General features: G+C 32.2%; 1 protein-coding gene across 2 annotated transcripts in view; it reads left to right on the top strand.

Annotated features, from left to right (window-relative positions):
• LOC137644938 (uncharacterized) overlaps positions 1-15,000 on the top strand; it is a 357,605-nt gene that overhangs the window by 299,124 nt on the left and 43,481 nt on the right. For both annotated transcript variants that reach the window (XM_068377814.1, XM_068377815.1), the window contains exon 3: positions 10,253-10,383. In XM_068377814.1, coding sequence (XP_068233915.1) covers positions 10,260-10,383 — 124 coding nt within the window. In that variant the 5' untranslated portion in view covers positions 10,253-10,259. The remainder of the gene's footprint in view (positions 1-10,252; positions 10,384-15,000) is intronic.

The following is a 15,000-nucleotide window of genomic DNA, read 5'->3' as shown; positions in this document are numbered from 1 at the left end:
TAAATACTACTATTACTACTCACATCACTAATTATTTGAAGCTCTTAATTAAGACATATACTTCATATTCCTCCTCTCGAGAGATTATTTCTAACACCTATCTCATTCACCAAAATTCCAATGTCATTTATTTCTACCAGTTTTTTAAACTGATTACTTTATTCTCCATAACTCCCATTACATTTTTCACTATTTATGATTTTCTTGAAGATATTAACCAAACATTTCAACTGCAGTCGCTTCGCTTTGCAGTTGTGGGCAATATTCCAGTCGTCTTGTATTCTACGTCATTTTATTATATAATAATGGTGCTTTTGATTTCTAATAACAGCTAAACTGTTCTGATAAGATGCTCCCGGAACTTATAGTACCAGTCGAGTTTTCCTACTATAGCAACGAAGGTTTTCTAGTGTACGCAGTCATTTTATCATAAATATCTTATTTTCTCTGTTATTTGCTCGGCAGCAGTATCCTGTCTCGAGTCTTTTGTCGCAATTATCTTGTATTTTAAATTACTAAAAATTTTGGGTAGACATCAAATTAATTTTGAAATAATTTTCAGGTTATTTTGCCCTAATCATATTCATAAACCTAAAACAACTGAAAATAAATTATAATTAGTACGAGAAACAATTTTACCTGCAGATAATGTTTTTTTTTTTTCTTATATCTTGAATTACATGGTTCTTTGAAAGACAGGATCTACTTTACCGCAACTAGGGCATCTCTCTCTCTCTCTCTCTCTCTCTCTCTCTCTCTCTCTCTCATATCTATCCATTCATTTTCCATTGAATTATTTGAAAGAGAAATATCAACTATTCAAATACCAGTCCTGTGACACCAGCTAAGTGTAAAGTTTCTTAAGGATATGAGATACATATTTCTTTAGATTTTATTCGCAAATCATTATACAATAGGAAACCCTTTTTCTTTCCTCGTCGCTTCGTCCTCTAAACGCCCAAGCAGGAATCGGATCGTGCTTTAGCCAGTAATACCAATTTCCTTTCAGCTTGTATAGTTGTGACTCTCACAGGTGGTGGCTTTCGCAGAGCAGAAAAGAAAATCCGTAAAGGAGGATATTGATAGGGGAATGGCAGCATAAGAAGAAAACAATAAACGGGTATAACAGAAAAACGTGATAGGGGAAATGCGATGAAAGAAAAGGGTAGGAGAACAACAATGAATGTAAAACAGAATGACCGAACAGTAATGAAAGAAGAAAATAAGAGAACAGTAAAGAAAGAAAAAGAGAGGTGAAAACAGCAAGGCGAGAATCATGGGATATTGGCAATAAAATGATTTCACACTTTTCCTTAGTACTCTTACAAAATGTGGGTCAAGTTCGTGACAATAACGTGTCAATAATTCCATAATTGAATATAATGATATTAAATAAAGCACAAAAGCAAAATAACACTCACATAAATAATCAAATGGAAGTGAATTTGAAGGAAATGTAATACTTGCAGAAACTCTGAAATCCATACGCTGATTGAGTTTCATTTTATGAATATCTTTACTGATGGCTTGTATGTATGGCTATGCTACGATATAAGCAGAAGTGATCTGATAAGGAACGGTGTTCGAAAGTCTGTGTTAGAGTACGCTTCTGTTTGTAACATGTATGTATAATGTATTGATTTCATTGTTTATCAGTGTATAATACACTGGTGTGTTTACATAAAAATCGTGTATCTTTTCGTGTAATTCATTGTCATCCAAAAACTATCTAGCCGAGTATGTTTATAAACCAATAGACAAACGTATACGTGTATATACAGTATATTCCATTGGAAATGTAACATAAAACTTGAGAAAAAAAGAAAAAAAAACGCTAATTTAGAGCAAATCCTGACTAGATAAAAAAAATCGGGCAAATGAGACCCCATCATAATCATTATCATAAATACATCATCCTAATCGAATTTACTAATAGCATACGAGTAGGCAGAGGAACAGCAAAATCCATAATGTGAGACTATACTTCAAATTGGGTCCTTTCCTCTTCACCCATTTTTCCCTTTCTGACCAAACATTTTTATCTGGACACATCCCTCGACCAATGGAACTATTAGACCATCAAAGGATTCTTGCTGTGTGAACTTCCCGTTAAGCGTTTTCAAAAGGTATCGCCCAATGAAGTTACAATTCGGTCGGAAGAGCTTCAAGGAGAGTGGGTTTTCTTTGTAACTGTTCCCCAACAAATATTTTTCTATATTCTACGTTTTGGTTGAGAGTCTCCCTCTCTTATTCTAACCGCGTCACTTCTCATTTAATTGCAGTTATATTTTTGTAGTAATATAATTTAACATGATTCAGACTTTTGGTATATTTAAAATAGGTTAAACGAGAGGGTTTTCCCACTTTAAGCTTCAGTCTTCGTAAAGTAAATTACGTATTGCAGTCTGACTACCTAGCAAGTGATTTCGAAGCACCATAAAAGTAATAAGATACATACTGCTGAAAGCATTATAAGAAAATTAATTTAATATACAAGATATCCGGAACAAATTACTTTCCCTTTGCTGTCTTGTTAGTTGACAAAACAGAATCAGGAGAGAGAGAGAGAGAGAGAGAGAGAGAGAGAGAGAGAGAGAGGGGGGGGATTCATATATCAATTCTAAAGGATTTTCTAAGTAAAGAAGCATGCAATTAATAGATGAAGAACATAGACCGTAACGAAGCCTAATTATAAGGTGTAATGAAATATATATATATATATATATATATACATACATATATATATTTACATACATATATATATATATATATATACATACATATATATATTTACATACATACATATATATATATATATATATATACTATATTATATATATCAAATAATATATATATATATATATATATATGCAAATATATATAATACACATATATAAGAAAATATTCTTTCTGCTATGGGTGCAATACTTGATATCCATTTTTAGTGATTTTTTACGAAAAAAAAAAAAAAACATTGACAAAGAAAAACATTGTCAGTCAACTGTAACTGTTATCTTAAAATATATTCAAAGGCAGATTTGATAATACAAGGAATATTCAGGCCTAAAAATATTAGCACTTACAATGGGAAATGGGCATAAGAGTATGATGATGCGTTTATACACAATTGTAAGGAATAAACTGTATGAAAGAACTAACAAAGAAAACCTGGTAATTTTATTGAAAATAGTAAAAACACAAATAAAAAATAACACAAAAGCAAAACAAATATATAGATGAAAGTAAAAATAATGAGGAACTTTTAAAACATAAAACAACAAATGTCAACCTAAAAAAAAAAAAAAAAAAAAAAAAAAAAACACGTCTCAAGCATGAACATCTGAGCTTCTGTATTGCTTAAAATACTTTTTCGGATGAATCAACTCTATTTCTCAAGTAGAATATTTGATAATCAATTTTGTAGAAAGAACATTAGGAATACATGTCCTGCCTTGGCTACTGCAAAACACACTCTAGAAATGCTGAGGTTAGAAAGAGCTTTTAGGCTTGATATTAGTCAGCGGATATTTTGCTACATTGGATTTGCAAAAGAACGAAAATATCCATAATATATTTTTGAAAAATTATCCGAACTTCACTTTCTTTGAAAACTGTCTAATTAACTTTTCCAGATCATCCCTTTTTTATAGAGCTGTAAAAGTTATGCGTCTCATTTAAGCAAGAACGGAGGGAGTGGAAGAACAAACAGTGTTGAAGGAGAAAGAACTAACAAAATGGGTAATGGATTAACCGTCCAGGACGCCATACACCAGATGAAAGGAAAAATGTCCATAGGAGACTTAACTGATCTAAAGAGATAGGAAAGAACGCCTACGGAGTTGTCTAATTAGAATCGCGTTTGGAAATCTATGCGGAAAGGAATATAAATAAAAAAAGTAAGGCTTTATGTTAGTGGCGTCCTGAGGGAGTAATTAAAGATTAATTTACTACTATTTGAAGCTAGCTCTCTCTCTCTCTCTCTCTCTCTCTCTCTCTCTCTCTCTCTGCTCCACCGGTCTTATGCCTTAAGGGTTAAGGCTGTCTATGAAAGAGGAAAAACAAAGTGTCGTTCCTCATTTCTCCATCCTTCTTTAATGAGGTTGCAGGTTTTTAACTTTTTCCCAGGATGACCTACAAAAGCCATCTTTACATATATTATGCCAGAATTCCTTGGAAAATTTATTGTATAAAAAACAAATATAATAGTGGTATAAACGGAAAACTAATTTATGTAAAACTCCTTTGTCAGAAATACGCCATAGTATTGTCGATCGTCATTTCCATCATAAATTATTTTCAGCACAGTGAAAGAGTGGCCACTGGGAATGGAAATTTCTCCTAAGATATATGATTGACTTAGGAAGTAGCAATGTTCTGCAAAGGCTGGGGAAAAATCCTGAAGGTGCCAGCATTCGCAGTATATAGGATCTTTACCTGATTTATACCTAATTACAGTCTTTCCCTGCTCTCTTGTAAGTTGAATCATAACTCAAAATACAGCCTTTTACTAAACAATATGAAATTAAATTGTGGTTATAAAAGTGCACCCCTATTATTAATGGCCCACGGTTACATATTGATTGAGCATATACTCATTGTTTTGCTTGTATATATATATATATATATATATATATATATCTAAGATTACTTATTTCTGCATCTTTCTGTTCTGTGTACTGATGATTGATAATAAAAAGTTCTCAACAGAATATCAAACGAAACTAGGGTCGAAGCAGCAATCAATATTAATTCTTAATTAGAGGCAAACAGAGCAAAAATCTTTCAAAACAATGACAAAGTATTGACTACAGTCCTTTTTACTCTCTCTCTCTCTCTCTCTCTCTCTCTCTCTCTCTCTCTCTCTCTCAGGGAGAATGAAGTGACACTCCGTATGCTGAGAGTGCCTCCTGGGCCCTTATTATGAAGTGCCACACTATGGTCTCTTGTGAGACATGATATCTTTTGTTAAAACCAAACTTGATGCTCCTCACAACCTTGGTTATAAACAGACCTTTTTGGTACTACGGCTTGCTCTGTGCAGCGTTCCTTACCAATTATTACTTCATAACGGTGAAGGAAACCAGGGGCCAAATAAAATAAAAATCTAAATATTTGCGTATATACAGTATATATATATATATATATATATATAAATATATATATATGTATATATACATATATATATATATATATATAATATATATATATATGCCCATAGATAAAACACACACACACACACACACATATATATATATATATATATATACCGTATATTTAAATGCATACAGTATTTACGGATTTTTTCCGTGAGGTTGAGGGTTGCTATGGGATTTCTCTTTTATATTTATCCATGCATCTATGATAATCGGGTTGCCGGCTCCATGTTAAATTCCCTGAATACCAGAGTAATTGTACGTATATATATATATATATATATATATATTTATATATATATATATATGTGTGTGTGTGTGTGTGTGTGTGTCATTATCATCATCATCAAATCCTACGCCTATTGGCATAAAAGGCCTCAGTTAGACCTCGCTAGTCGTGTCTCTCTTGAGCCTATAATTCAATGCCATTCATTTCATCAGCGCCCACGTCACGTTTCATAGTCCTCAGCCATGTAGACCTAGGTCTTCCAACTATTTTAGAGCCTTGAAATTGAAATTATATATATACATATATATATATATATATATATAAATGTGTATATATTTATATATATATGTATATATATATATATATATATATAAATGTGTATATATTTATATATATATATATATATATATATACATTTTATATATATATATATATATTTGTGTGTGCGTGCGTGTGTGTATATATGTGTATATGTAGCAACAGACATAGCTGTCGAGATAGCCTTTGTAATTAAGTAAAACACGAACAACTGAGAAATAAAGAACCCTACGAAAGATACTGGGATGACTATAATAAACGGTATTATTTATGTACGTGAAGGAATTTGCAATGGCTCTCAGGCTTTTTATTAACGGCAAAGGAAGATAATAGTTATTATGTGGTGTAGGGGTAAAGGATATGGGGTGAAAAGGAGGTGAAAGGTCAACGAGAAGTGGAAATAATGGATAAGTTTCCCTTGGGACCCCCAAGTAAATAAGTATAAAGGAAAATGACTTATACACAAACATAACCGCACACTCACGTACTCTTGTGAGTTGACACATACCAACATTTAATTTATGTTTTATATATACACACACATTATATATATATATATATATATATGTAAGTATATATATATATATATATATGTAAGTATATATATATATATATATATATGTAAGTATATATATATATATATATATACTGTTTATATATTTACGTGTATATATATATATATATATACACGTTTATGTATACAAGACTTTTTCATATAACTTCTCGACTAGTATAGTTATGAAGCAGAGTCGCGTCTTGCCGCAAATTGAGCAGGTGTGGCAAGCCCAGACCAACAGATCTTGCTGAATTGAATTTACAACAGTAAGCCTGAGCGCTTTATACTTGGTCCAAGTAAATGGCTGGCCTCTGGACGGAATGGATAAATACAAGGGTAGCTGGTATGAGGAAAGGAAGATTAAAAATTGCGGGAACGTACCACTGATTATATTGATGTTGAAACAAGTTTAAGCAGAAATACGTGAAAGGAATAAAATATCTAGATAGACGGATGTCTAGATTTTAGGTACAACGCTGGGATCGGGAAGACACAACGCCGCACTGACGAGAAACCAGAAAGAAATCCGTGTATTGCCCAAGAAATTAAAGCTAACGGAGGTCATATAACAAGATAAAAAGAAGAAAGCAGTAATAAGGTAGACTGTAAGACTACAAAGTGTATGCAGCCAGGGGTCGGGGGGCAACGACACTCTAAAGACACCTCAGTAATGCTTTTAGTGGAGCTCACCTTCGCCCTTTACAGATAAATATCTAGATGGTGCATTAGGAAATGTGGAAAGAGCGTATAAAGACTTTGTATGATGATGCAAACATAAAAAACTTGCTTTACGGCCTTCTTATAATAATTTCAACTATTTTTTAGACAATTTCAAATAGACTATAAAAATAATAATACAACATGCAGCCGCTTTTAAAGAGCTTTCCTGATAAAACTAAAGAATACATCTATCAAATCCCATATGTATTGTTAATTTTCATAATGAGCAGGTAAGGAAATTAGTGGAAAAGAGAAATGAACAACAAAAAATTGGTGCAAGATAGGCAAAGAACAAAACAACATTTGTAATCCTGTGAGGAAACCCAAGATAAAAAAAGAACATTATGAATTTTAATAATACGAATTTTAGAATCATATATGGAATGTAAACAATACATAACATACATACACATTTAAAGAAATCTGAATGAAGAAAAATCTTCGAGCCTCATAAATTTAGCTGATCTGGTGAGTGAACACCTGGAAGATTTCAATGTTATTAGAGTTTACCTTGATCCTTATTGAGGTCTCAACCATTCCTTCCAAAAAGGATTACGATATTTTTTTCTCTAAGTCCAACTATTAGTAAGTCCGTTTGTTCTCAACCCTAAGTATAAAAGCTATGAAATTTTCATGACACTGTTACAGTCCTCGTGATGATGTCTTCAATATACAGTGTACAAAATAGGACTATTCAAGATGTAAAACGTCACACAGTTTCCTTCGCTATTTACATCATAATGCCGTGTTTTCCGGTGACTTCAATCACACACACTCATCACATCCGTAAGTAACCACACACACATAAATATATATATATATATATATATATATGTATATATATACACACACACACACATATATATATATATATATATATGCATATATATATATGTATATATATATATATATATACATAAATAAATATATATATATATATATATATACTGTATATACATATATATATATATATATACTGTATATACATATATATATATATATATATATATACTGTATATACTGTGTATATATATATATATATATACTGTATATACTGTGTATATATATATATATATATAATGTGACTATTGAATAAGAATGAATGGAAACTGGGACGCTTCACCTTTCCCAATACACACAAGTGTGTGCACGAGGCTCAACACTGTTAAGTATCCTTTTGTGTAAGTATAAGACGCAACTAATGTAGCAGAAATTTTTAATAGACAAGATTTTTACCTGCTAATATCCACTTATACAACAACAGTGTTAGTTGTGTTGTTTTTCTTCGATTTCACTTGCTTTTAGAGTAAATGGCTTAATGAAAAAATACACACATTGTGTATGTGATTACATGTACTTTATCTTTATATGTGAACTTACCATACATTTCTGATAGTGTGAAGTCAGACCAATCGCTTACAAAAAGGGAAGTGGGTTATGCTCAAACAAACAAACACACACACAAACACAGATTAATATATATATATATATATATATATATACTGTATATATATATATATATATATACATACATATACACACATATTTAAAACACACAAACACACACACACACACACACATATATATATATATATATAGTATTCATCAGGGTCATGATGTCAGCCCATTACTTTTCACGCTTTATATCCATATGTTGTTTGGCTTGAAAAACAGGCTTCATGCATGTGGAGATGATACATCGAAGCCATCTCCTAAATTTAGACTTACAGTTTTTTAATTTTTCTATAAGATCTAGCTAAAATTAGTGCATAATGCAAATTATGGGGGGTAAAGTTGAAACCTAACAAAACTTAAAATATGATTGTAAGTAGGTGAAGGTTTTGAATATTGCTCTATGCATGGATATTGCTCTCTTGTCTTGCCTTCAGACTCTCATCTTAATTTATTGGACAAAAAACTCGCTGTTTATTAAATTCCTTATTCGTGATCTTGATATTAACCTCTTGCACCGTCATTCAGTTATTTCTTTGTGCATATTGCATAAGATTTTTCATAATTCTCACCATCCTCAGTATTAAGATCACACACTGTACCATATTATATGCAGTGCTACTGTAGATATGTAATTAATTCAAATAGTCTTGTCTTCTCCATTATAATGGCCAATACGATATAGTATGTTTAGAAGTTTTGTTTTAGCTGTGAATATATTATGGAATGATCTTCCTAATCTATTAGGTGGTTGAATAGATGAAAATTCAGACGCTCAAACATGTTGCAAATGTTTCTCTGTTGAACAGGTTGACATAATTTCCGTTTCAGAGTTTATATATTACTGATCTATATTAAGATTGTTGCTGATCTTGATTTCCTTTTATCATTACTTCTAACATATACTTTATTCGATATACCTGTATTCCCTTTCCTGCTGGTCTACTTTTCCTATTGGAGCACTTGGGCTTGTAGTAGCCTACTTTTCTCTCTAGGGTTGCAGCTTGCTTAGTAATGATATACCGTATGTGTGCGCGTTGTTGTGTAACGAGAAAGTATATCAGGGTATTGAAGAATCACAGCTTCGGCATGGACATTTGTGCAAAAAGCAAAAATAAAAAATAAAATACCCAATAAAAACAAACTAAGTCAGAGAGAATACATAAACACACAGAAGGTCGAGAAAGGTCTCCACGAATTACTTAGTATGAAACTGTGCAACAACTCCTAAAACAAAATCAGACTAAAGTATCAAAACCAGAAAAGTTAAAATTTCTCATTCCTCCGGTCATCTAAACTTTTGGTGTGCTGAAAAAGTCTTTTCTGTCCACACCCTGGGCAAAGAACATTTATCCTCATTTCCATAAAAAGGAGGGTTGCTGATGGAACGTTTCTCTGGTGATGATTAATTAGAAATTGCCAGAGTAATCATTTCGACTGTACGGTATAAGCAAAGTCTCAGGATCTGAAATATCTTTCCCTATGCATCACTTGAATTTCATTGGAAAAGATATAATTCCTTCCACACAATTACTATTAAAAAAAATGTATTAATGAATTGATAAATAGTAGATTTCTATCATTTTCTTTGGCACAGCACTTGATCTTTACAAAAGAAAATTGTAAAAAAGAAAATATATACAGATCCAAAACTAATTACTAAAAGAAAAGTTACAAATATTTGCAACATACCTTAACCTTCCGATAAAAGGTTCAGTAAGTTACAATGATTCCCCAAAAAACATTGAAAAACCAGTCGGCCAATTTCACAAAAACAATATTCCGCTATAGGCAATTAAACACGAAATTCTCTTCTTCCTACAGGATTACCATGAGGTTGCGGCGGAGACATGTGGGGGGTCCAGCTGGATGCTGGAGGCCCCGCCAGAGGATGAAGTTACCCCCCTTGGCTGTGCCCCTCATGCTCATCCTTATCATGATGTCACTGGCAGAAGGTAAGGATCATCATAATTTAACGCCGCATAAGTCTTATTAAAGTGTAATAATGATCAAGTTATGAGACTATCTCGTAATGACACAAATAAAGATGTTATATTTGAGTCACGAAAATTAATTTATGCAGCTTATTTTTGGCATCATTAAATTTTTTTTTTTTAGAGTACCATAATAATGAAGGGAATTTGCATTTTTGAGTGATATACCAGCCATTACAAAAATATTGCACATATAACGAAGCTAAAATGATATTTTGGAAAGTCATAATCAAACGAATATGCTATATTCAAACATGACAAAGTTCAAAGGCTGTTTTAAAAAAGCAAGTTGTATTTGAGCGATATGATTAAGTTAAGAAGATATTTTTAAACATAATAAGAATCATGATATTTTAGCTTTATGATAATGTAGTTTTGTGACTTAAAAAAAAATTATCTTCTTTCCATTTTTTCATCTATACACTTAAGCAACCATATATCCACTACCTATCTATCTATCTATGTATATATATATATATATATATATATATACATATATATATATATATATATATATATGTATATATATATATTATATTATATATATCATCTCCTCCCACGCTTATTGACGCAAAGGGCCTCCGTTATATTTCGCCAGTTGTCTCTATCTTGACCTTTTTAAATCATTACTTCACCATTCATCATCTTCTATTTCACGCTTCATAGTCCTCAACCATGTAGGGCTGGGTCTTCCAAATTTTCTAGTGCCTTGTGGAGCCAATTTAAACGTTTGGTGAACAAATCTCTCTTGGGGAGTGCAAAGAGCATCCCCAAACCATCTCCATCTGTCCCTCACCATGATCTTGTTCACATATGGCAATCTAGTAATCTCTCATAGAATCATTTCCTGCCATCTAACTCCCAATATTCTTCTGAGGGCTTTGTTCTCAAATGTACAAAATCTGTTTGATATTGTTTCATTATCATACCACCACTCATGTCCATACAATAACACTGATCTCACAATACTGATATATATCTTGTTTTTATATGTAATTTCAAGAGAATTGATTTCCAAATTCTGCTTAACCTAGCCATTGCCTGATTTGCTTTTTCCAATATTTCATCAAACTCAAATCATAAAGACACTATATTACTTATCATAGTTCCTAAATATTTAAAGGATTCCACCTCATTAACTATTTCTCCTTCTAATAATATTACATCTTTGATTGCATATTCCGTTCTCATCATCTCAGCCTTTCTTCTTTTTATTTCGAGCCCAACCTCATCTGATATTTCATGAATTCTAGTAAGCAAGCTTTGCAAGTCCAGTGGTATTCTGTTAATAAGGACAGCGGCATCAGCATACTCCAGATCAGCTAATATTCTGTTACAAATCCAGTCAAATCCTTCTCCGTCACCCCCAACAATTCTATGCATTAAAATGCATGAGGAGGTTAAAGAAAATGGGTGACAACACATTCCCTTAGAGTACTCCAATGTTCACTGGAAATTCATATGATAGGGCTCCACTAACATTAACAGTGCACTTGCTATGCTCATGAACAGACCTAATCAAATTTATATGTGTAAGAGGAACTCCAAAATAACGCAAGATTCTCCACAAAACTGGCCGGTTCACACTATCAAAGACTTTGTTCGTAGTCCACAGATGTCATCAAAAGTGGATTTCTATATTCTATACATTGCTGTACCACATGTCTTAAAATGAAGATTTGGTCAGCACAACTTTTGCCTTTTCCAAATCCCGCTAGTTCATCTCTTAGCTTTTCATTAATCTTTCTCTGCAGTCTCTTTAGAAGGAGCATACTATATATTTTCATGACAACTTGAGTGTGATTCCTCTGTAATATATATATATATATATATATATGTATGTATGTTTAAACATATATAAGTACATATATATATATATATATATATATACATATATATAAACACACAAACACACACACACACACACATATATATATATATATGTATATATATATATATATATATATGTGTGTGTGTGTGTGTGTGTTTGTGTGTGAGTAAACATTGCAAGAATGAAGCTGAAAAGGTAAGCGTAACGTGAAAGGAAAACACAGTACAAGAATTCTGACAGGATGACTTCAACTGTTTGTTATTAAACTTTGCATGTTTTCCATTATTAGTCCATGAAGGATGGACATACCTATAATGTATTATGTGAAAACATTAACAGAATATTGCTGTTCTTGCGTTAAAAGGTTTCAGCTATTGTCTAAAAACGATCTTTACAATTATGATCAAACATCATATTTATCCATTTATAAAACAAATTAAAATGTTATTTATTCACCATAAAATACAACAAAATGTAATGAAGAAAAACAGCTAACAACGACGACAAAAGAGTAATAATTCAAGAAACACCAAATCATGGTGTCTTGAGGCGGCATTAGAGGATTCCAAGAGCTTCTGAATACATCCCTCCCAATAATGCCGAAAAGAGTTCCTGAACGAAATGCCTCTGGCAATCAGTGGAATGAGGATAATGATATACTGCCATACGTAAACAAGAACACGAGAGACTAGTTTAAACAAGGACAAAGGAACTTTTCAAATGGAATAAAACATATCCATTATTTATTATCTTATGGTTTTTGGAGAAAAATTACAAAGACCTTAGATGATGCTTTTGATATTCAATAGATATTGAAAATTTTCCAGTTAATAAAAATGTAACATTCTGAATACTAAGTACGAATTCTTTGGGATATCACGTCCCTTCGCATATGATAGCAGCATATTTCAGTAGTTTATACCCGCAAAGGTTTTATACATATAAATATGAACGAAAAAATTGACATTAAAATGTACGAAGCTGAAATAGATTCTGTGGTTGTCAAATCCCACCCCACCCCTCCTCCCCCACCCCTGCGAGAGATAATTTTGTTGCACAATAAACCCACTATTGGGTTTTGTTAAAACAATGTAATGTTGCTCACTATGAAAAAAAAAAAAAAAACAGACAGCAAAGGCAGGAGAGAGGCATCGCTGAACAGTGACCTTTCACTCAAAGTGATTGAATTACGGCTGTCACCTGACACAGGGATACGAATTTAGTGACACTGGGGAGTAAAAAATGAATTTGGAATATTGTGTTAAATTTATTATGATTCATTACAATTAGTGAAGCTAGTTGCACATGACATCGTTATTAACGATATAAAAACACACAGGTTGATTTAAAGTGGTTGATTATATCATTATGATTGTGTTTGGATTGAATCGAATTCTAAAAACATAGATGAAGAAAATTGTCAATTATCTTAACACACGAGCAAAGAAGAAACGAAAGAAGTTGAACGGATAGTAGTCCAGAAGATAGTCATGACATTTCATAGTTTTGGGTTTCTACACGGTAAGGATTTATACGATTCAATAAAATAATGGTTAAAAAATTAAGCTGATAGGAATTCACTAATACGTTTGCATCCTAAGCATTAAGATAGAAGTGATGAAATTATAGGTGTAACGGTTAAGATTAATGAAAGGATCTCTCTGAAGGGTCAGTAGAATCTATGAACTTTGTTCATGAGTATCGTTAGTGGGAAATTACCTTTTCTCAGATAAAGAGGGTAAATTACTTAGTAATGGAGACAAACGTGAGAATAAGTGAAAATCAGGACAAAGGAATGAGGAATAATGTGAATATTGCAGGATTTACGAAGTTTCAGTGGTTGGACTGATTAACTTGTTGCTAAGTGATATAGAGAGCACCAAGCTGCACGGAAAGGCAAAAGGGAATTTTAAAGGCTATAAAGTTAAGAATGATTACCCAATGATGGAAAATAGCTGTTTTATATGACACACTGATTCTTCATTATGAGAAGTCTTATTTTTGTGTAAATTTCTGACTCTATGCTTTCTTGTGTACATAGGCCGTCACAAAAAGTTTGGTACTTTAATATCTAAAAGTAATAGTACGGAAATACACAATAAAAATGACAATTATTGACTAAATTAATTAATCTTACCTTATAGGTAAAGTGTTCCTTTAGCGCTCAGCGTGATTAGTGTCATAACAATGAAGTCCAACATGCCACAGTTGGTATTTCCAATTCATTATGTGTTTGGAGCCTAAAGATAAGAAAAGGAGATGTATAAATATAGACCAACGTAGAAAACTTACATAGTTACTATACGTTTGCTGTTGTAAAAAATGCGACTAAAGGCATCAAGCAGATATTTACTAAAATTAGCACTTCTGACATAGATGTAAAAACCCAACATGACTAAAACAATTCAATTATACAATAATAGTAATAGTTTAAATTGCTTATACTGTTTTGATATTTTGAACTGTATCACAAGTACGAGCCTCATCTACTGAAGAATAACAGCAACAACAAGTGAACTGAAACATTATTTCACGGGTGCTTAACGAATAGAAATAAGTTATTTTCCAAATTAATTGAAGTTTACCTTTTGATCCACGGTAAGTCAGTGGAAACTTATTCCTTAAGCTTATGATGCTGAAGACAGGGTAGAAGGCAATTACATTATATATTGTGTCGGTGTTTTACGAGAGAGAGAGAGAGAGAGAGAGAGAGAGAGAGAGAGAGAGAGAGAGAGAGAGGGGTTAAT

The sequence above is a fragment of the Palaemon carinicauda genome, chromosome 8 (assembly GCF_036898095.1).
Source record: "Palaemon carinicauda isolate YSFRI2023 chromosome 8, ASM3689809v2, whole genome shotgun sequence".
In the NCBI taxonomy this organism is placed as follows: Eukaryota; Metazoa; Arthropoda; class Malacostraca; order Decapoda; family Palaemonidae; genus Palaemon; species Palaemon carinicauda.
This window is presented reverse-complemented; position numbering and strand designations above follow the sequence as displayed.